At 34.3% G+C, this 24,211-nt stretch overlaps 2 protein-coding genes across 5 annotated transcripts in view; both read left to right on the top strand.

The window, feature by feature from the left end:
• Positions 1-4,501, top strand: part of G2E3 (G2/M-phase specific E3 ubiquitin protein ligase) — a 55,404-nt gene extending 50,903 nt beyond the window's left edge. For both annotated transcript variants that reach the window (XM_068546662.1, XM_068546651.1), the window contains 2 exons: positions 842-1,032; positions 1,895-4,501. In XM_068546662.1, the coding sequence (XP_068402763.1) occupies positions 842-1,032; positions 1,895-2,151 (448 nt within the window). In that variant the 3' untranslated portion in view covers positions 2,152-4,501. The remainder of the gene's footprint in view (positions 1-841; positions 1,033-1,894) is intronic.
• A 2,916-nt stretch (positions 4,502-7,417) lies between these two features.
• The window catches only part of SCFD1 (sec1 family domain containing 1), a 132,131-nt gene continuing 115,337 nt past the window's right edge, over positions 7,418-24,211 (top strand). For all 3 annotated transcript variants that reach the window (XR_011074312.1, XR_011074313.1, XM_068546621.1), the window contains exons 1-4: positions 7,418-7,520; positions 10,481-10,551; positions 19,059-19,147; positions 22,052-22,142. Coding sequence is in view for 1 of the 3 variants with exons in the window: in XM_068546621.1 (XP_068402722.1) it covers positions 7,463-7,520; positions 10,481-10,551; positions 19,059-19,147; positions 22,052-22,142 (309 nt within the window). In the remaining 2 variants the exon portion in view is untranslated. The remainder of the gene's footprint in view (positions 7,521-10,480; positions 10,552-19,058; positions 19,148-22,051; positions 22,143-24,211) is intronic.

Raw genomic sequence — 24,211 nt, 5'->3', positions numbered from 1 at the left:
AGGAAATTTAAAAAAGGAGACAGTAAATGTAGGTAAGTCTTTCACATAGGTTGTCTCAAAGGAAAGCAGATGGGATTGAGTGAATTTTTTCCCTTATTCAAAAATGGGAAAGATAGGCATATTTTTGTGCTCTTGAGGAAGAGCTAATAGAAGGGAAGATGAGTCAGTGTAGCAGGGTACCTGAGGAGGTGGATAGGGAATCCAGAGCCACAGTTAGGGCTTAGTCAGTCTGGTAGGCAAAAATGGTATCTTCTTCATTCTTTGCTTATTAGTGAGAATGTGCATTTTTAAAAATTCATTTGTTACTTGTATTTTCTTAATAATGCATTCATATTTTGTATTTCCTATTGAGTTCTTGTAGAAAAATGATTTGTATTTTTGTTATATTAGAGAAATTAGTGCTCTATCATGTATCAGTGTTTTCCCACTTTGTTTTGTCTTTGTTAATTTCTTTTTAGCAATACATAAGTTTTAAATTTTTATGTGGCTCAAGTTTATGATTCTTTTTCTTTGCAGTCTTTCATTTTATACTAACTAGCTTTGAAGTGTAAAATTTTAGATATCTACTTTTTTCCTCTTAATAAAAAATTGTTAGCTTAATTTTAAAACTATTCCATAAAGCCAAACAATGTAGGCATGTAAAATACTCATTTTATATTAATACATTTGCTTGTTATTGATTTGAAAATATCATATCACATAAAGTGTATCCATAGTTTTCTGTGTTTTTCCCTTTTTTTTTCTGTCTTTTTCACACATATATGTGATAGTAAATTAGCTAGAAATGTTCATTCCAAACATATGTGTATGAATGTTGGCTCATTATTTTTCTTCTCTTAAGTTTTAAACAGGGTCTGAAAACTCTTGGTGTTTTGGAGAAAATTCAGACTTATCCAGAAGCATTTTGTAACATCTTCTGTCATAAACCTGAGAATCTTTCCACAAAAATTCTTAGTGATCTTTTTACAGTACACACATTATCTGATGTACAGGCTTTGGGGTTTTGGAACAGTTACTTACAGGCTGTTGAGGGTATGTTGATGTTTTATTTTTATTTAACTGTCTTAGAAACTTTGTTTTGGGATATTTATTTCTTTGAGTTTTGCTTTTTATAGTAAGACTTTAACTACTTATTTACAAAACTTGTTTCAAAACAAGTTTATATGACTGAGTTGAAAGTGATAGGAAAGGTTACATAGTAAAGTTATATTTTTCGGTTGTTTTCCTCTAGGTAATTTGAAGTGAGAGGCATTCTTCCTAGAAAACTTTAAATATACGGGTGATTGCCACAGCACAGGATAGTCTCAAAGCTAGTCATTTACTTCACCTTTTTAAATTTTAAGTTAAATTGAATTATTCCTCATCCATTGGTCAGCATGGTAATGATATTTATCATCAAGCCTTAGCAATGTAAATTCATTCTGTTTAATATGGTATAAAACAATTTAACTTTTAGTTGAAAATTTTTTAGCTAGGTTGTTTGGGTGTTTTATACCATCTTAGTTTTTCCTTTGTTGAAATAGTTTATCAAATAGCAATGGTCTAGAAGTGGTTTAAAATTGTTTGTAGGATCATATCCCCGAAAGATGGAGGTTCAAAACCTACTGAACCTCTTGGACTATATGATAATTTTATATTAAGGAAGACATTTAAATATACAGTGAGTAGGTCAACCAAATGATTGTATGAGTCCTACTTTGAAATTCAAATAAACATGTATTCAGTATACCATTTTCCTATTACTACACTTAGTGATTTAGTTTGCCTCTTATGCATCTACTGTTAATGTGGGTGTCTCTGCCTTTCAACATGTCTAGTCTAGTTGGGGAAGAGACTATGATGGTAGCAATATATAACATGGATTTTTTTTTTCCTTTTTTGGTATTCTTTTCAGATGGTAAATCTACAGTAACAATGGAAGACATTCTTATTTTTGCTACTGGTTGCAGTTCCATTCCACCTGCTGGATTTAAACCCACTCCATCAATTGAGTGCCTTCATATGGATTTTCCTGTTGGAAACAAGTGTAATAACTGCTTAGCTCTTCCTATCACCAGTACATATAAAGAATTTCAAGAAAATATGGACTTTGCCATAAAAAACACTCTAAGATTAGAAAAGGAAGAAAATTCTCACTTCATTGGACATTAACTGTTTTGAACAAAGAGACGCTCCTTTAAAAGCTGCTGTTGATACTTTTTGTTTCAGAAATCTGTCCATCATCACTTTTGAGCAAACTTGGCGCAATAAAATATATGATATGAACATAAAGGAATATTTTGGCTACTTAAGCTAAAAAGTTTCTTTGTTAAGGTGTACCAGTCAGAGTTGATACTTTTCTATTTTCTTAATATACATGCTTCATAAACCTCAATATAAATACTTTTAGAATGGCTGTACAGACTTTCAAGTATAGTGGCATGCTATATATAAGAAGAAAACTTGTACTCACTGTTTTTGTAAATTGGGATTAGCTATAGGATGCCACAGTGATTTTTCTAGTTTTATGCAATTTTCAAATTATTACTTATTTTATTTTAAAGCATTAAATAGGAAAGCTAAATGATAAATCTTGTTATATAAATCAAAGGCATATATTTTGGGGTATGTGTTATATGTATCCTTTTCTAGGATGGCACTAAATTCGTTGTTAAAAATGTTTTTAGATTATTAAGTTATGTTAAAATAGATCCACACTGCAATTAGATTATGCCTAAGGGGAAGTATTATATTAAAAAGCAGAATTGCACAAATATTCTAGAATCTATGGACATTCCATAGTCTTAAAACACTTCTGAGGTGGATTAAAATACAGTTGAAAATCCCTAAGTAAGTGTCTTCTTTAAAGCCTTTGGCTTTAATCATAGGAATTTTTTTTTTTCCTGTATCCCATGTGTGGCATTAGACCACATTATGTCTGATCCACATTTTAGGTTATCTGAATAGAATGATCTCTGTGGATTGCCATTTGGTAGGTTTGGCTATTTGACAGTTATTTATTATCAAGATGGTTGTATGAAAGGTAAGCTGGCACCATTGCATTATATAGTTATCTTCTTTGCTTTTGAAAGATACCTGTTATATAAACAATGTAGAAATGTGTAAGAAAGAATTACAAATAGAATGAAAAACCCACTCTAATCTCAACCATGCAGAATTAACTGTTATCCTTCTATAAACTCTTCCATTTCCTTTCTTTTTTAACTTTATTAATGCTACTAAAAGTCAAAGAATACCTAGAAGTAACAAGGGATTATGTAATAACAATTTGAAGATACCTAATCCCGTAGTTGTGTCACCATATTTGTACTCTTGCAAAAGAAGAAACTGGAAAAGTCTAATGTCCCTAATCTGTTACTGAATATAAATGGGTTTTTCACCAGAATAAATCGTATGAGAGGTAAAATGCTTGATTTTAAGCACATTTTTCTTGCTACATAAAGCAGGTATCAGCCATCATATTCTCATCCTCTCTAAGAAGCATCCTTAAATTATTGATATTTTTAAAGACAAATGACAGGATTGGTTTGATACTGGTAATAAATCTCTTATTAATACCAAAGGAAAACTAAAACATAATCCTAGTATAATTTTGTTACATTTTCTAACAGACCCCGCAAATTAAAGTTTAACTTGAAGGTTTTAAAACATTAAACAAGGCATTTCTTTGTCTTGTGTTGAATTCTGTTAAATTATCAAAAGTAATTAAAGGATCAGTTATCAAAAAAGGTTTAACCTCACCATACAGCTTTTATTCCAAATGTGTTGATAAACTGGATATTTTATTTCTTAACCTACCTAGTTTTTATAAAATTTTAAAAGCCATTAAACCAATACAAACCAGAAAACCTAATTAAAGCTATTTTCTGGTTATCTGTAGTTTGAATTCATTTAATTACAGTGGTAATTAAAGCTGTTAAAGCTCACATGCTTTTTGGGTGGGGAGGGCTGGTGGGGAGGCAGTGTGCTTGGGTTGGCTACAATTAAAAACAGTGTTTCAATTCTTTTATGTGTAGACAGGGCCTTAGGGATAAGGTGATGTAAATTACTTAGTATATTCACATTTTAAAGTGAAGTGTAAATATTCATATTGCAAAATATTTTCTGGCTTTAAGGATGTTCCATCAGTATGATTTTAGATTAATCTTTACAGTCAAGATATGTCAGAGAAACCTGTAGGTTATTTTCTGCATTGTTACTATGTCAAATGGTTGGTATTATGTTTGTTCTTTTTCTGTTCATTGTTATAGCCAATGCATAGTTCCTACTGACAGATTTTAAAAAGGAATTATGCTATAAACCTTTATGAATGTGTATATGTATTTCTTAAATATTTCAATGGTCTAAATGCCATATATTTCAAGCTTGTTTTCTGTTACTCTCATTATCAAGAAAAAGCATAAATTCGCCTTGTATGCATCTACTGTTAATGGTCTTAGGTTAGTTTTATACTCATTTTTTTTAAACAATTTTAAATTTTTTGGTGTGAGAACTGCATCTGAAGGCATTTTATACAATTCTCTACTATTCTTGTACTTAGTCATTTTACTATTTTAGTATTTAAGGTAAAGATTCTTTAAAATATCTCATCAGAAACTAGCTCATGACTTTATACTTTGTAATATTTAATTTCCATATTATAAATTAGTCATTATTTGTTTGGGTCAAGTAAAAAGCTTTCATTTGATTACTAACTTGAGAATTTACTTTGGCTTCTGCTTTATTCCAAACTTCTTATAATTTTTCCCCTAATTATATGGAAGCTCTTGGAACTTTTGTACTCAATGCTAAATGTGCAGTAAAGGAGAATGTGATATAATAGGTAAGTTTTCTCGGTGACTTTGCCTTTTACATTCAGTCATTATAAGAAAATGATTAGAACAAGATTCTATTTATAAATGTGTAATTCTTATATATAGTGCTTATCACAGCTTTGTTGCTAATTTTACAATAAGCTATTAAACTAGGTTTATGCTCTAAGTGATGCAATGTAAAGCATAAAAACACATTGATGGATTACTTGAATGTGTATTACGTATAGTTTAGGAAAATTTGGATTGCTTTGAAGAAATCCTATTTTCAAGTTCTCATTTTGACTGTTATCTTTTCAAATTGCCAAACATATTCCAATGTCTACTGTATGCCAGGTATTACGTTAGGTGATAGTTTATGTCAGCCTAGTTGCCCTTTTTTAAAAAGACTTCAGATACAACAAAAAAAATGACACTTATAATGAAGTTTTCTAAATAAATGTGTTTCTGCTACTAAATGTGAAGTGCTTATATAAACTAAATCAAGTAACTTGTTAGGATTTAACAAGGTTAAGATTCTGACAATACTGTGTAGATAATAGATCCTTTCCCCATTTGAGAGATCCTGCAAGCAGTTATTGGCTGACACCTAGGAACCTCTCTTGAATGAGCTGTCCTGAGGTATTCTCTGTTAAAACTATCCCCTAATGTAAAATAATAGTTTGCCAGAATAATTATATTATTTTAGCCAAAAATCTGGATAGGTAGAGTCAGTTAAACGGCTAAAAAAATTAGGTTAACTAACACTCTAACAGCCATAGTTTAATCCTTTCCTTATTCTAATAACACATTACAAATACCTTACTCAGTCTTAGCATTACAGGGACTGTTTGTTTACTGCCACTGTTCTGTGGGACATATATTTCCTATACATTTGTTTGCCCACACTATGTGCACTCCTTGGTCAGGACAGTTTTTATCATTTCAAATGTATATACTGTACACAAATGTTAAACATGCCTTAGTGTTCTATGTCATATGAGTCATATATTTTGGGAGGTCTATGCTGGAGCTCTGAAATGGTTAGATAGATTTGCATTTGAAAGTAGAAGTAACCAAATGAACAAGATTGGGCTCTCCGATGTTGACAGTGGGAAAGCCTGTTTATTTTATATTCCATGAAGACAAAAAATTAAGTAGAACTTCCCCATAGGGCAGGAACTGTCATCTCTGTTTAAATGCAACACACCTAGTTCATTGGTGATTCCACTTTTTTTTATTCCACATATAGGAAGCAGTAAAAAATCAGCTATAAGATGAGTATGGTCTGAGGATCTAATATATAACGTGACTGTAGTTAACTGTACTGTATAATTGAAATATGCTAAGAGAGTAGAATGCAAAAGTTTTCACCAAAAAATAAATATATATATATATATATATATATATGTGTGTGTGTGAGATGATAGATGTGGTAAATAACTAAGTGGGGGGAATTCTTTCACAATGTATACATATATATCATATCATCACAATGTACGTTTCAGATATGTTGCCAGATTTATCAATTATACCCTCAAAAAAGGTGAAAAAAATTTACACAAGGAAAAAAAAAGAATGTAGGTCCAGTTCTAGGGTGTTCCCTAATGGCATTAAGAATGAGATCACCTGTCTTTAAGTTTCATAAAAATAAACTTTTGTGTTTTGTTTAAAAAATTTGCTCTTTATGTAATTGTTGGGGTAACTTAATTTCTCATAAATTCAAAAAGTTAAGTTTTCAGACCAGTTTTTGAGGCAAAGGGTCTATAATTTCATTTCAGAATTTGGTGAAGCTTCAGAATGAACATATTCAATAACTAATGTAATATCCTAAGTGAACTCTGTTGCCCATATGGGAAATGAGTTGTGTCCATTTTTGACATCCAGTAAAAAAAATCTATGGATTAAATTAGAAATCATTAATATTGGATACATTTTGTCATCACATGGCTTTGTGTACATTAAGACACCTGCACTATCCACTTACACCCTCTGCCAAAGTAATGTTTTGTGATTTTGCAGTTACTAAAAGGAGGAAAATACGAACTGCCATTTTGCGCCTTCCTGGCTTCTGTGTCCATGCAGGCAAAACAACCCCATGCAGCTAGACCATTATGCCTAACAGATGAGATTAAGAAATCTGCCTGATTAGAGCAATGCTCCGAAGCCGCCTGTTTCCCAGAAAAGGAGCAAACGGGAGACCCCTCCTGCTGCACTGGGGAAACAGAAGGGAGCTAGCATTTAAGTGCCAATTTTGTTCCAGGAGCTTCATTTACTTTAGTCCTGTGATCCTTAAGCTCCTAGATTATTATCACCACAAGAGATCTGTAGACGACCAAACTAACTGTTCAGTACTTAGGTCCTTAGCACTACAACACGCTCCTGCCCTAAGAGCTCACTTTAAAGCAGCTACCCTTTGAGAAGCTGTGGCTTGATTAGACAGGATAAAAATTCCTACTATTCCGCCGCTGGAAAGTAAACACTGCCAGGTGTTCGGGTATTATTCCCACGTTGGGTCTCTTAAGTTTTGTGGAGAGAGCTGAGCGTATGGGAGGGTCACCCTGGAGGAGGCGGGGTTCGGCCTTCTATGGTCCCGCCCCTCCGATCTTTGCTTCCGGGGCGGTCGGGGAGGCCACGTCAACATCGGGCTCTGCTCTCAAGCCGGGCAGTGTATGGTGGGAGTCAAGATGGCGGCGGCCGCAGCAGCCAGTATTCGAGAGAGACAAACAGGTACCGACTTACTCCCTTCTCTTCCCTGCGGTTTTGTTCTTGCCGTGAGGACACATTCCTCCTCTTGTCGCCCTCACTTGGTCGCGGTGCGTGCAGTTCGGAGACGGACCTCCAATAGTTTAATCCCGTTCTCAGACCATCGAGAGCCCTTCCCCTTTTGAGTTTTTAGGGAAGAGATGCCATTAGCTTGAGAACTCGGCTCTCAGATGTGGTGCCGGAGAGGGGGCTTCAGGGGTGAGCGGGTTGCTGCGGTCCTGCTCTTGTCTCTTTCCTACTGGGCCTCAAAAGGCCATGGCGACCAGATCTGGCACCTAGCATTTCCCGCCCCGTGTTGCCACTTATGAGGTCTTCAGGTTTGTTTCTGCGCGTGGTTAAGTTCTCTCCCATTTTAATGTTGAGAGTTTCATTTTCCGGCACTTACACCACAGTTAAAAATTTAGATGCTCTTTTCAGAGCAGATTACATTCTGCCATTTCTCTCCTGTGGACCAGTCTTCGGGGGTACCTGAAGAGAAACGCCTTGTGATAAAGATTTCCGTCTTCAGCGTGCTGGAATGGGATATAAGAATGGCAAAACGCATGAATTAATACCTTTCCCATTTTAATTATTTGGCAAATTAGTGTTTTTAAACTACGCATTATTAGTTTCATGTTTAGCAGAGCATGGTTATATAGCTTCCATTTATACCGTGAAGTATAGTTTTTAAAAATACATATTCTTTCCCTTGAGCTTTGATATTTTTTCCACCTTAGATAATTTTAGTTTTGCCTTATTTTTTGGAAACTTCTGATGGCAACTTGGTTTATACCTGTTAGCTAATTGTCTTGAAAGTTGGCAAACTGTTAATTCTGAGAAGCTAATAGAGATAAGCCATTAAGAATTTGCATATTTGGAAGTTCTGTCTCTTTTAATTATGTTCTTTTGCATATAAATCGGAATAGGAATATAACTGGTTACAATTAATATGACCTACAGAAAGGATTTTGGCTGTACTTGATTCCTTCCTTTGGAATTCAAAGAAAAATTAATGATAGACTTCAATCTACTAACAACACACAGTGCATAATGAGTTGTGTTCTGCATTTCCCCAATAGATAATGTAGTGTAAGCTATCAGATGAAGTCAGGTGTAACTTAAATATATGAAAGTCCAAATAAAATTTGGGAAGTAACTGCCATTCATTACATCTGTGTAAGCAAATAGAAGCCCCACTTGTCTTTGCACTATGGTTCTGACAGCTTAATGAACCTCAATGAATTAGGTCATACTACATATTAAAATAAAAAATAACATGTTAAGGGAGACTCTGTACCAATATAAGGGAGCTTTTTGAAAATTGAAGTTTGGATGGTAGTAATTTTTATATGCAGAAACTTTGTAGAATGTTAAAGTCTAGTAGTATAATATGGATTTCTGCAGAAATAAACTTCATTGTAGCAAGATTTCACATCATTACTACATAGGTTATGCCAGGTTTATCAAATTAGTACTCCAGTTGAGTTCTGTCTTACTTTGGGAGAAAGGTAAACTATGTTCTATAGTAGGACAAGTAAACATTTCCCTGATGCCTATTGAGAATGTTTTGGGAAATAAATCACAATTGAGTCTTAGACCATGTACTTTATTAACAAATCCATTGTGTCAAAATCCCTGTTAACAAGTTAGCCAAGGCTCAGAAATGGGGAAATTCACCAAGATGGAGCTGAGAAGGCAAGCGTGGGAATACCTGCTGATAGGGGCTTCTTTCAGTTACCGAAGCTCTGGAGAACACCATGTACCTGGAACTCATATGTACCACAGGCTGTGATTCTTCCTAGGTGTTCTCTGTGAACTATTGTCACATCTGTGAGCTTCTGAAGTAGGTCTAAATTATGGGCGATGTATATTATTGGCTGGACATTAGGTACTAACATTTTACCAACAAATCACCTCTGTATCTCTACACATATATAAATATATCACTGAAGTGCAATCTCTTATTATTTTAACCTGCTTCAAGAAATAAGCATTGAATAGAAGTTTTTCTAGTGAGTGAATATGCTATAAATTGATACGCAGGTGATTTGAGTATTATAATCTTCTCTGGTAGGTGTTTAGCTTGTAGATTATTCTGTATTACTTCATAAAACCTAACCCAAATGCTTTTTAAAAATCAACCAAGTAGATTTTAGGGTTACCAATCATTTAAACATTTAATCAGATAACTACTACCCTCCCTTGAATGTTTGGCCGTCTCAGCTTCACATAAAAGTGTATAAGATTTTTATTTCCCTTAGAAAATATTTGAGTCTGCTGTAACACATGAACAGATGAGCAGTAAAAACCACAAAATACTGTAAGACATAGAGTGTAACTGCTATGATTATAGAATTGTATATTTTTTAAGCAGGAGTTATCAGTTACCTACCACATCTATAGGAAAGTCTCACTAGTGAATCTGACAGGATAAATTGGCCGTAGAATGCACTCCAGGATAACTAAAAAATAGATCTGCTGTATTTAGGTTTTAAACCATTTAAATATGAACCAATTAAATATATCATAGAGGATTTTTGGTTTTAGAAAAACTTAATCTATGCTTTCAGCCACACAGTAAATAGACAACAGCACCAGTTATCTATCGAGGCCACTGCAAGGTCATGATTGACAATTTCTTTTTGCATCTATATAAAATGTAGTGTAGTATCATCAGGAGACATCGAAAAGGCTTCTTCCTGAACATTTTTCACATTTTAATCTGGGCAAAGACGCTTAAATTAGAAAATCTCCCAGACAACATCCCTTTACTTGTTGATGAAATTGTCTTACAAAGTCTGATCCTACTTCTACATATGCATTGATATTGATTAATCAGTTTTACTAGAGTGATTTGTGCATTTTGTTTTGAGGTAATAAGTGTGGTGGAAAAATGAAATCCTAAAAACATTGGTAATATTTAATAAGACTGTTTTCATTTCCAGTGGCTTTGAAGCGTATGTTGAATTTTAATGTGCCTCATATTAAAAACAGCACTGGAGAACCAGTATGGAAGGTAAGAGACTTTATGTTAATGGGGATTATTTTCTTTCTCTCAGCCCTTATTGGTGGTGATTGGAGGGAATTTCTTGTTAATACTGAACAGTAGCACATTTTAGTTGTAATGCCTGAATATTTTACTTTTACTTAGCATGGCTTATTAATGTGAATCTTTTTTTTTTAGACTGAAGTATAGTTGATGTACAATATTGTGTTCATTTCAGGTGTACAGCAAAGTGATTCAGTTATATATATAGAATTTTTTCAGATTATTTTCCATTATAGGTTATTACAAGATATTGAATGTATTTCCCTATGTTATACAGTAAATGCTTGTTGTGTATCTATTTTACATACAGTAGTTTGTATCTGTTAATCCGTACTCCTGATTTATCTCTCCCCCCCTTCCCTTTCCCATTTGGTAACCATTAGTTTGTTTTCTATGTCTGTGAGTCTGTTTCTCTTTTTTATATAGATTCATTTCTATTATTTTTTAGATTCCACATATAAGTGATATCATATAATATTTGTCTTTCTCTCTCTGACTTACTTCACTTAGTGTGATATTCTCTAGGTCCATCCATCTTGCTGCAAATAGCAATATTTCATTCTTTTTTATGACTGACTAATATTTCATTGTATACATATACCACATCCTCTTTTTGTTTTTCCTAGTATTGGGAAGATTTTTATTTTATTTTTGAATTTAATTTTATTTATTTGTTTTTTTATACAGCAGGTTCTTATTAGTTCTTTATTATATACATATTAGTGTATATATGTCAATCCCAATCTCCCAATTCATCCCGCCACCACCACCACCTCCCTCCCCACCCCGCTATCCCCCCTTGGTGTCCATACGTTGGTTCTCTACATCTGTGTCTCTATTTCTGCCTTGCAAACCAGTTCATCGGTGCCATTTTTCTAGATTCCATATATATGCGTTAATATACGGTATTTGTTTTTCCCTTTCAGTCTTACTTCACTCTCTATGACACTCTCTAGGTCCATCCACGTCTCTACAAATGACCCAATTTCGTTCCTTTTTATGGCTGATTAATATTCCATTGTATATACGTGCCACATCTGCTTTATCCATTCTTCTGTCGATGGGCATTTAGGTTGCTTCCATGACCTGGGTATTGTAAATAGCGCTGCAATGAACATTGGGGTACATGACTCTTTTTGAATTATGGTTTTCTCTGGGTATATGCCCAGTAGTGGGATTGCTGGGTCATATGGTAATTCCGCTTTTAGTTTTTTAAGGCTGTCCTCCATAGGGGCTGTATCAGTTTACATTCCCACCAACAGTGCAAGAGGGTTCCCTTTTCTCCACACCCTCTCCAGCATTTGCTGTTTGTAGATTTTCTGATGATGCCCTTTCTAACCAGTGTGAGGTGATACCTCATTGTAGTTTTGATTTCCATTTCTCTAATAATTAGTGATGTTGTGCAGCTTTTCATGTGCCTGTGGCCATCTGTATGTCTTCTTTGGAGAATTGTCTATTTAGGTCTTCTGCCCATTTTTTGATTGGGTTTTTTTTTTTTATATATATATTGAGCTGCATGAGCTGTTTATATAGTTTGGAGATTAATCCTTTGTCCATTGATTCATTTGCAAATATTTTCTCCCATTCTGAGGGCTGTCTTTTTGTCTTATTTATAGTTTCCTTTGCTGTGCAAAAGCTTTTAAGTTTCATTAGGTCCCATTTGTTTATTTTTGGTTTTATTTCCATTACTCTAGGAGGTGGGTCAAAAAGATTTTGCTGTGATTTATGTCAGAGAGTGTTCTTCGTATGTTTTCCTCTAAGAGTTTTATGGTGTCCAGTCTTACATTTAGGTCGTTAATCCATTTTGAGTTTATTTTCATATATGGTGTTAGGGAGTGTTCTAATTTCATTTTACATGTAGCTGTCCAGTTTTCCCAGCACCACTTATTGAAGAGACTGTCTTTTCTCCACTGTATATTCTTGCCTCTTTTATCACAGCTTAGTTGACCATAGGTGCGTGGGTTTACTTCTGGGCTTTCTATCCTATTCCATTGATCTATATTTCTGTTTTTGTGCCAGTACCATACTGTCCTGATGACTGTAGCTATGTGGTATAGTCTGAAGTCAGGGAGCCTGATTCCTCCAGCTCCGTTTTTTTCCTTCAAGGCTGCGTTGGCTATTCAGGGTCTTTTGTGTCTCCATACAAATTTTAACATTTTTTGTTCTAGTTCTGTAAAAAATGCCATTGGTAATTTGATAGGGATTGCATTGAATCTGTAGATTGCTTTGGGTAGTATAGTCATTTTCACAATGTTGATTCTTCCAATCCAAGAACATGGTATATCTGTCCATCTGTTTCTGTCATCTTTGATTTCTTTCATCAGTGTCTTATAGTTTTCTGAGTACAGGTCTTTTAAGTAGGTTTATTCCTAGCTATTTTATTCTTTTTGTTGCAGTGGTGAATGGGATTGTTTCCTTAATTTCTCTTCCTGATCTTTTGTTGTTAGTGTATAGTAATGCAAGAGATTTCTGTGCATTAATTTTGTATCCTACAACTTTACCGGATTCATTGATTAGCTCTATTAGTTTTCTGGTGGCATCTTTAGGATTATCTATGTGTAGTATCATGTCATCTGCAAACAGTGACAGTTTTACTTTTTCTTTTCCAATTTGTATTCCTTTTATTTCTTTTTCTTCTCTGATTGCCATGGCTAGGACTTCCAAAACTATGTTGAATAATGGTGGCAAGAGTGGACATCCTTGTCTATTTCCTGATCTTAGAGGAAATGCTTTCAGTTTTTCACCATTGAGAATGATGTTTGCTGTAGGTTTGTCACATATGGCTTCTATTATGTTGAGGTAGGTTCCCTCTATGCCCACTTTCTGGAGAGTTTTTATCAGAAATGGGTGTTGATTTTTGTCAAAAGCTTTTTCTGCATCTGTTGAGAGAATCACATGGTTTTTATTCTTCAATTTGTTAATATGGTGTATCACATTGATTGATTTGCGTATGTTGAAGAATCCTTGCATCCCTGGGCTAAATCCCACTTGATCATGGTGTATGATCCTTTTAATGTGTTGTTGGATTCTGTTTGCTAGTATTTTCTTGAGGATTTTTGCGTCTAAATTCATCAGTGATATTGGTCTGTAATTTTCTTTTTTTGTGGTATCTTTGTCTGGTTTTGATATCAGGGTGATGATGACCTCGTAGAATGAGTTTCGTAGTGTTCCTTCCTCTGCAGTTTTTTGGAAGAGTTTGAGAAGGATAGGTGTTAGCTCTTCTCTAAATGTTTGACAGAATTCCCCTGTGACCATCTGGTCCTGGACTTCTGTTTGTTGGAAGATTTTTAATCACAGTTTCAATTTCATTACTTGTGATTGGTCTGTTCATATTTTCTATTTCTTCCTGCTTTGGTCTTGGTAGGTTATACCTTTGTAAGAATTTGTCCATTTCTTTCAGGTTGTCCATTTTATTGGCATAGAGTTCCTTGTAGCAGTCTCTTACGATGCTTTGTATTTCTGCGGTGTCCGTTGTAACTTCTCCGTTTTCATTTCTAATTTTATTTATTTGAGTCCTGTCCCTCTTTTTCTTGATGAGTCTGGCTAAAGGTTTATCAATTTTGTTTATCTTCTCAAAGAACCAGCTTTTAATTTTATTGATCTTTGATATTGTTTTCTTTGTTTCTAGTCCATTTATTTCTGCTTTGATCTTTATGATTTCTTTCCTTCTACTAATTTCGGGTTTTGTTTGTTTTTCTTTCTCTAGTTCCTTTAGGTGTAAGGTTAGATTGTTTATTTGAGATTTTTCTTGTTTCTTGAGGTAGGATTGTATTGCTATAAACTTCCCTCTTAGAACTGCTCTTGCTACATCCCATAGGTTTTGGATCGTTGTGTTTTTGTTGTCATTTGTCTCTAGGTATTTTTTGATTTCCTCTTTGATTTCTTCAGTGATATCTTGGTTATTTAGTAATGTATTGTTTAGCCTCCATGTGTTTGTGATTTTTATGGGGTTTTTTTCCCTGTAATTTATTTCTAATCTCATAGTGTTGTGGTCAGAAAAGTTGCTTGATATGATTTCAATTTTCTTAAATTTACCAAGGCTTGATTTATGACCCAAGATGTGATCTATCCTGGAGAATGTTCCGCGTGCACTTGAGAAGAAAGTGTAATCTGCTGTTTTTGGATGGAATGTCCTACAAATATCAATTAAGTCTATGTGGTCTATTGTGTTATTTAAAGCTTGTGTTTCCTTATTAATTTTCTGTCTGGATGATCCGTTCATTGGTGTAGGTGAGGTGTTAAAGTCCCCCGCTATTATTGTGTCACTGTTTATTTCCTCTTTTATAGCTGTTAGCATTTGCCTTATGTATTGAGGTGCTCCTATGTTGTGTGCATATGTATTTATAATTGTTATATCTTCTTCTTGGATTGATCCCTTGATCGTTATGTAGTGTCCTTCCTTGTCTCTTGTAACATTCTCTATTTTAAAGTCTGTTTTATCTGATATTAGAATTGCTACTCCAGCTTTCTTTTCATTTCCATTTGCATGGAATATTGTTTTCAATCCCCTCACTTTCAGTCTATATGTGTCCCTAGGTCTGAAGTGGGTCTCTTGTAGATAGCATACATATGGGTCTTGTTTTTGTATTCATTCAGCAAACCTGTGTCTTTTGGTTGGAGTATTTAATCCATTCACATTTAAGGTAATTATTGATACGTATGTTCCTATGACCATTTTCTTAATTGTTTTGGGTTGTTTTTGTAGGTCCTTTTCTTCTCTTGTGTTTCCCACTCAGAGAAGTTCCTTTAGCATTTGTTGTAGAGCTGGTTTGTGGTGCTGAATTCTCTTAGCTTTTGCTTGTCTGTAAAGCTTTTGATTTCTCTTTCCAATCTGAATGAGATCCCTGCTGGGTAGAGTAATCTTGATTGTAGGTTCTTCCCTTTCATCACTTTAAATATATTGTGCCACTCCCTTCTGGCTTGTAGAGTTTCTGCTGAGAAATCAGCTGTTAACCTTATGGGAGTTCCCTTGTATGTTATTTGTCGTTTTTCCCTTGTTGCTTTCAATAATTTTTCTTTGTCTTTAATTTTTGCCAATTTGATTACTATGTGTCTCGGCATGTTTCTCCTTGGGTTTATCCTGCCTGGGACTCTCTGTGTTTCCTAGACTTGGGTGGCTATTTCCTTTCCCATGTTAGGGAATTTTTTGACTATAATCTCTTCAAATATTTTCTCGGGTCCTTTCTCTCTCTCTTCTCCTTCTGGCACCCCTATAATGTGAATGTTGTTGTGTTTAATGTTTTTCCAGAGGTCTCAGGCTGTCTTCATTTCTTTTCATTCTTTTTTCTTAATTTTGTTCTGCGGCAGTGTATTCCACCATTCTTTCAGGTCACTTATCCATTCTTCTACCTCAGTTATTCTGCTATTGATTCCTTCTAGTGTATTTTTCATTTCAGTTATCATATTGTTCATCTCTGTTTGTTTGTTCTTTAATACTTCTAGGTCTTTGTTAAACATTTCTTGCATCTTCTTGATCTTTGCCTCCATTCTTTTTCCGAGGTCCTGGATCATCTTCACTATCATTATTCTGAATTCTTTTTCTGGCAGGTTGCCTATCTCCACTTCATTTATTGTTTTTCTGGGGTTTTATCTTGTTCCTTCATCTGGTACATAGCCTTCTGCCTTTTCATTTTGTCTGTCTTTCTGTGAATGTGGTTTTTGTTCCACAGGCTGCAGGATTGTAGTTCTTCTTGTTTCTCCTCATACCACATCCTCTTAAACCAGTCATCTGTTTATGGGCCCTTGGGTTGTTTCCACATCTTGGCTATTGTAAATAGTGCTGCTATGAACATTGGGGTACATATATCTTTTCAAATTAGAGTTTTCATTTTTTCCAGATATATACCCAGGAGTGGGAATCCTGGATCATATTGTAGCTCTATTTTTAGTTTTTTAAGGAACCTTTGTACTGTTTTCCATAGTGGCTGTACCAGTTTACATTACCACCAGCAGTGTATGAGGGTTCCCTTTTCTCCACACTCTCTCCAGCATTTATTTGTCGACTTTATGATGATAGCCATTCTGACCAATGTGAGGCGACACCTCATTGTGGGTTTGATTTGCATTTCTCTAATGATTAGTGGTGTTGAGCATCTTTTCATGTGCCTGTTTGCCATCTGTATGTCTTCTTTGGAGAGATGTCTATTTAGATCTTCTGCCCATTTTTTGATTGAATTGTTGGTTTTTTTGATATTGAGTTGTATGAGCTGTTAGTATAGTTTGGATATTAACCCACTGTTGGCCGCATTACTTGCAAATATTTTCTCTCATAACATTTTTCACAGAACTAGAACAAATAATTCTAAAATTTATATGGAACCACAAAAGACCCAGAATTGCCAAAGCAATCCTGAGAAAAAAGAACAAAGCTGGAGGCATAACCCTCCCAGACTTCAGACAATACTACAAAGTTACAATAGTCCAACAGCATGGTATTGGCACAAAAACAGACAAATAGATCAATGGCTCAGAATAGAGAGCCCAGAAAGAGACCCACACACCTACGGTCAATCTATGACAAAGGAGGCAAGAACATACAATGGAGAAAAGACAGTGTCTTCAACAAGTGATGGACAGGTACATGTAAATCAGTGAAATTAGAACATTCCCTCATACCACATACAAAAATAAGTTCAAAATGGTTTAAAGACCTAAATGTCAGACATGACACCATAAAACTCCTAGAAGAGAATATAGGCAAAACATTCTCTGACATAAATCATAGCAGTATTTTCTTATCAATCTCCCAAGGCAAAGGAAATAAAAGCAAAAATAAACAAATGGGACCTAATCAAACTTAAAAGCTTTTGCACAGCTAAGGAAACCATCAACAAAATGAAAAGACAACCTGCAGAATGGGAGAAAATTGAATCCTTTTTGATAAATATTTTATGGAATGACTTAGGCAATGATAATAATATTCATCTAGAGAATCCAGCTGATTTCTTAGGTGGGGCCTCACTGATAGGTCTTTATTCCAGTTGAAGTTTTGTTCCTTAGCTTTACAAATCCAGAATTTTGATCTTGCAAGCTTTCTTAAGGTTACTCAGACTTAGGGATACTGGTCCATTTTAATCAACTAATGAGAGAGTGATCTGTAAACCAGAATGCATTTTATTAATTTATGATATATAAAACTGTCAGTAAAAATGTTAATTGGACCAGAAAGCAATCTATAATCTTTTTCCTTTGAGAAATGCTGGAGAATCTTTTAAAATTCCTATTCTTTGAGCTCCTTCATTCTAAACTTCATGATCACTGTTTCTTTTTCTTCAAAGAGATTATAATACAGTTGATTAGGTCTAAACTTGTTAGATTATAGTCAGTTTATACTTCTCTCTTTGTAAGAATCAAGAACAGATCAACTTGGTTACAGTTTGGGGTGTTTTGAAAACTCTCATGAGTCTTGCTAAGTCCTTTGGATTAACTCTAAAGGTGATTAAAGTCATCTGAAAAATGATTTATAATTTAAGCTTTAGCGTGTCCCCTCATTTTCCTCTTCCTTCCTGTTTATTTGTAGTCATCTTCTTATTGCCCTTTGCGTAAACTATACTTGTTTATTCTTTCTAGTGCCTATGTTCAGCATTTGAATTAAATAACTTGAGAATTTCTGGGGTATAGATATGTGTCAGATTCTTTCCCTACCCATCACTTCTCTATCACAAGATTAATAATACAGATATATTGAGGTGTAAGGAAGGAAGATTTTTGAAGGATATAACATCCAGCCTTTTGTAACTGGAGCAGGAAGATTTTTAGCTTTTCTATCCTTTGTTTGAATGCTGGCATTCAAACAAACCATGTTTTTGTATGACAGTATGTTTCATCCTCTCATTAGCAATTTGTTACTGCATTAAGAATTAGTGATTTAGTAGTGGAAAACACCTATTAGTTGAAGGGTCTCTTTTATTTGCCTAAACTCTAAAACTAATTCTGAGTTAGAAGACCCAGTTGGAATACTTACTACTCATCAGAGGTGTCAGTTTTAACACTTTCAGAATGTGAGGAAATGCATGAGATACTTAAATTACTAAATTTTCTTTACAGTCTTGGAACTTGTTAAGCATTAGTTTTGAAAGTGACTAATTTTTACTTCTCTTTTTAGAAAGGATATATGTGAATGGGATAGGGGAGTGTAAGTGAGTCTGCTGTATGTTCCAAGTCCTTTATTATAAACTAAGATGAAGATTTTATAGTCTCTGGTATGTTTTTTAACTTAGAAAAAGTATTTTATAAGAAAAAATTTATATAATAATTTATTTTAGCCCAAGTAATAATGCTTTTAAGAATGGATTACTAGATGAATGGACATTTTGGTAAATAATTATGGAAAATATTAAATTGAGGTAAGTATAAGAATTCAGTATATTAAAATAAAATGTACTTGAACATAATCTTAATATTGGGTTCTCTGTTGACTGTTCACTGATGATAATGTTTAAAAAAACGCATGACTTTTGTTTTGTTTCTGCTAGGTGCTCATTTATGACAGATTTGGCCAAGATATCATCTCTCCTCTGCTATCTGTGAAGGAGCTGAGAGACATGGGAATCACTCTGCATCTGTGAGTTTTAACGTGTTTCTAGTAATGGCATTTGTTTTCAAATACATTGTTTTGTTTTCTTTTGTTTTAATAAATGTATTTATATCTTATTTATTTTTGGCTGCATTGCGTCTTTTTTGCTGCGCACGGGCTTTCTCTAGTTGTGGCGAGCGGGGACTACTCTTTGTTGCAGTGCACGGGCTTCTTACTGCGTTGGCTTCTCTTGTTGCAAAGCACAGGCTCTAGGCGTGTGGCCTTCAGTAATTGTGGCCCGTGGGCTCTAGAGCGCAGGCTCAGTAGTTGTGACGCACAGACTTAGTTGCTCTGAGGCATGTGGGATCTTCCCGGACCAGGGCTTGAACCCATGTCCCCTGCATTGGCAGGCGGATTCTTAAGTATTACACCACCAGGGAAGTCCCTCAAATACATTTTTTAAAATGTCTTTAGCCACCCTGAAATCAAATTACTAAGGGACATTTATCAAGAAAATAGTATTAGGTTATAGTACTTGCATATAGAGAACATTTTTTCCATTATCTTGTTTTATTTAACCCTTTATTTCTGAAGTTAAAAATAATCCTCAGTCTGAGAATTTGAAATTTCATAATTTAAATTTTCTCTCTTGTGTCTTTTCCTACAGACTGGTTTACTCTCTTATGTAAAGGAAAATAACTGGTTGTTTCAAGGTCTCTTTCAGCTCTGAAAATTTTTTATTTCTTTAATTCAAATACACTTTTTAAAAAGAGGAATACCTAAATTAGTATATCATTAATATGAAAAATTTAAGTAACTAGGAAGTAATGACTTAATCACCATAGGGAACTATCTATGTTGTCTTCTTAACTACTAAATTTATTTGATTATATTCCTTATGGTACGTCTCATAAATAAAACAAATTGCATTACTTTGTAGACTTGGCCTAATAGAACAATAGAACATTTAAAGAGGGGCTGTATACATGAATAGCTACTAATACTTTTATGTACTGAAGGAGTCCAGTTTTACGGTGTTCTAACTTAGTTGCATTTTGTTCTTTTATGACGTTATAATCAGTTTTCAGTCTGTGATATTTTAATATATTGAATTATAGTGTGCTCTTTTATTGGGAATGTGGTTTTAGATTTCCAGTGAGTAGCGTATCAGAATCTTGTTAAATTCTTCAATTCTTCAATTTTATATTGAATATTTGTTTTAAATTAATAGAATATTGCGTTAATTCTAAAATATACTTTTTACTTTTTAATTTAATATTTCTGAAATTAAGGTCTACTTAATAATGCCATGACATAGTTTAATTGGCAGCATTTTCTGCCTGTTTTAATAATATGTTTTAAAATTGATAGCACCTTAGGTTTGATGAAACGTGGTATTTGGCAGGTTCTTCCTCTCATTTTTATGTCAGACTTAAACTACACATTTGTTGGTGGTGACATGTTAATGCTTATGACCTAAACTGGAGTTAAGCTTGATGCCATCCTTGAAAATGATGGTTTATTATAAGCATTGGTTACTATTGCTACCTTACTATTTAACTCCTTTATTTTATTTTACTAATAAAAAGACTAAAGTTTGTAGAGTTCAAGTGATTGTCCCATGATTGTACAGGTAATTAATAGCAGAGTCGTGGCCAGATTGCTTGACCACTGTTTCTGGGCTGTTTGTCTACTGAACCATAGTGACTCAGAAACAGTGACTAATAACAGTGAGGCCTCAGTACTTCCTTAAGGAGTGACAAGATATTCTGCCAGTTTGAGAGTTGTGCATTCTTGCTGCCCACCTGTTGCTATTGCCATCAGAGCATGAAAGGATTACACAGCTACTCTGGTAAATTCCTGTGCACCTTGCCTCTGACTATTCTTCCTTTTTTTGCTGGAGAATACTTCATCAGTTACTTTATATTCTGCAAGCTGGTTTAGGCTGATTTATAGGAAACAATAATTACAGTTTCCAGAACATGAATTGGCGGTTGTAGCCCTTTAGGTAGTTGGACAGCCAGTGTAAGAAGACAACAAACAATGGCTGCCAGCACATTATAATCCTTCTGGTGTTAGCAGCAGCCAAACAGAGGGAAAAAAGTTATCAAATGCAGGCTCACTGGCAGCATGTGCCTCTTTGACTCTCTCCTTTATAAGGATGACTGAAATAATTGTATATATAGAAGGATGTATGTAGATTGTGTATGGAATATTGCGTATAGAAGGATGACTAGAATATTGTAGAAATAGAACATTTCTCATATTTCCTGATATAAGCATGGTGAAATCTTACAGTGGAGAATAAAGATATTTTCTCAGTTGATATTGGGATATTTGAATGAATATACTTCCTGAACTGTAAAAGAGAAAACTATCAAGTGGTACAATCTATAAGATGCTTAGCCGATCTCTTATGCATTCTCTTACGAAGCAACAAGTAGAACAATATAGATTGTCTTAAAGTTTTAAGGAAGCATTCGTATACCTTTCATTTAAAAAATATATTTGATTTTATTTATGGTTAAATTTTTTAATTGCTTCTAAAGATAGTTCCAGCTTTCTGTTTTCCCTCTCAGAGAACTGTACTTTCCTCCCTCTTACCTCCCCCCACCATATTTCTATGAAAAATGGGAATAAAATTGATTTTGAATGTGCTTTAGTTCTCATTCAAGGAGAATATTGGTAGAAGAGACTGACCATAAGAGGTATTAGAAATAAGGTGATTGGAGTACAAGAAATGAAGACTGAGATTAGGATCTTACTAATAAATAATATTAACATTGATATAAGGAGAAAGCTGGGTTAAATAATTAATTGCATCAAGAGCTTTTAGAGTACTGGTCACTGTCCTTGAACTGGTGAACTAGTTTGAGAAATACTGTAAAATTTTTAGCTATCTTTTTAGATAAGTGACTAAGAAAAAAGTTTTATATTCTTTATGTGTCCTAGGCTTTTGCACTCTGATCGAGATCCTATTCCAGATGTTCCTGCAGTGTACTTCGTAATGCCAACTGAAGAAAATATTGACAGAATGTGTCAGGTAATATGAGTTCTTATTTTCCTTATTCTTGAAGGTGGAAACAGATTTTTTTTCAAAAAAAAAAATCTTAGATGTCCAGTGTGAAAAATCAGAAATTTCCTTAACCCAATTTCCCACTTCGATTTTTGAGACTATCTTTGAATTTTAAATAGACTGAAAGATTTAAAATTTTTTGGCTGAGGAAACATTATTTTGATTGAGACTGAGTCTGGCTTTAAAAAACAGAAAACCTAACTATATGAGCTTTTAAAAATAAGGTTTTATTTTTCTAAGATAATAGAAAGTCTGAATAGGAAGTCCAGCTTGGTATAGCAGCTCTTTTAAGTAATCAAAGATCCAGGCCCCTTCTGTCTTTTTGAGCTGTCATCTTTAGTTTGTTGTTTTTCACTGTCTTGCTCCTTGCTTCACGGATGCAAGATGGCAGCTGCAACTTTAGACATCACAATATATGTTCAAGGCAAGAAGAAGGGAGAAATTAACTATGCCAGCCCTGACTGTTGATTTTGGTCAGGAAAGCTAAGCTTTCCCAGAAGCTCCCAGAAGACTTTCATTTATGTCTCACTGGATAGAATTAGCATCAAGGGAGGCCACAAAAGTTAATATTTAGATGAGTGTATTGTCACCCCCAAATAAAATCTGTATTCTTTTAGCAAGGAAGAAGGGGAAAATAGATATTGGATAGGTAGCTAACAGTGTCTGCTGTAAGTCACAAGCATCTTTACTTGTTATTGACCGTTGAATCAAATTACTTTGTTTGTTAGTGAAGGTTACAAATTTTGTGTCCTATAGAGCTAATAATGCCCAGCTTTCTCTTTTACCCTGCATAAACCCAACTATGCCATTTTTAAAAGAAGTACGATTTACCAATCCCTTCTTCTTTCCTTGTTTTAAAACATCTTTATTGACATATAATTTACATACCGTACAATTTACCCAAAGCAGTTCATTGGTTTTTAGTATATTCGCACAGGTGTGCAGCCATCACCATAATGAATTAAAGAACGTTTTCATCACCTTAACTATTACATCCCCAACCCCTGAACCCCCATCCCTAAGGTACTATTTGTTTCTGTATATTTGCCTGTTCAGCATATTACATATGAATGGAATCATATACATGGTCTGTTGTATCTGGCTTCTTTCTCTTAGCATAAAGTTTACAAAATTCATCCATACTGTAGATATTATCAGTACTTCTTTCCTTTTTATTGCTGAATAATATTCCATTGTATGGATATACCAAATTTTGTTTATCCATTTATCATTTGGGTTGTTTCCACCTTTTGGCTGTTGTAAGTAATGCTACTATAAACATTTGTGTACAAGTTTCTGTGTAGGCATATGTTTTCATTTCTCCTGTGTGCATGAACACCTAGGAATGGAATTGCTACGTCAAATGGTAACACCATGGTTAACCTTTTGAGGAATTGCCAGACTATTTTCTGAGGTGGTTGCATCATTTTCTATTCCCTCCAGCAGTGTTTGAGTGTTCCAGTTCCTCCAGATCCTCGCTAGTACTTCTTATTATCTGACATTTTGATTGTAGTCATCCTACTGGGTGTAAAATGGTATCTCGCTGTGGTTTTGATTTGCATTTCCCTGATGACTAATGATATTAAGCATCTTTTCATGTGTTTATTGGCAGTTTGTATCTTTGGAGAAATGTCAATTCAGATCCCTTGTCCAGTTTTAAATTGGGTTGTCTTTTTATTGTTGTTAGAGTACTTTATATATTTTGAATACTGGACCTTTATCAAGTGTATTATTTGCAGATGTTTTCTCCCATCCTGTGGGTTATCTTTTCACTTTCTTAATAGTATCCTGTGGAGCACAAAAATTTTTAATTGTGGTTTTAAATTTAATTTCATTTTTTCTTTAGTTGCCTGTGCTTTTGGTGTCATATTTAAGAAACCATTGCCAGCTCATAATTGCTACTGAACTTGCGGTATTGAAAATACAAATAAATGTGTATTTCTTAGAAAAAGAAAAAGAAACCATTGCCAAATCTCTGTTTTGTTTGAAGATTTTTTATAGTTTTGGGCCTTGTATTTAGGTATTTCATACTTTTT

This window comes from Eschrichtius robustus, chromosome 1 (assembly GCF_028021215.1).
Source record: "Eschrichtius robustus isolate mEscRob2 chromosome 1, mEscRob2.pri, whole genome shotgun sequence".
NCBI classification, from domain to species: domain Eukaryota; kingdom Metazoa; phylum Chordata; class Mammalia; order Artiodactyla; family Eschrichtiidae; genus Eschrichtius; species Eschrichtius robustus.
The sequence above is the reverse complement of the archived record's forward strand: the minus strand, read 5'-3'. Positions and strand labels throughout refer to the sequence as shown.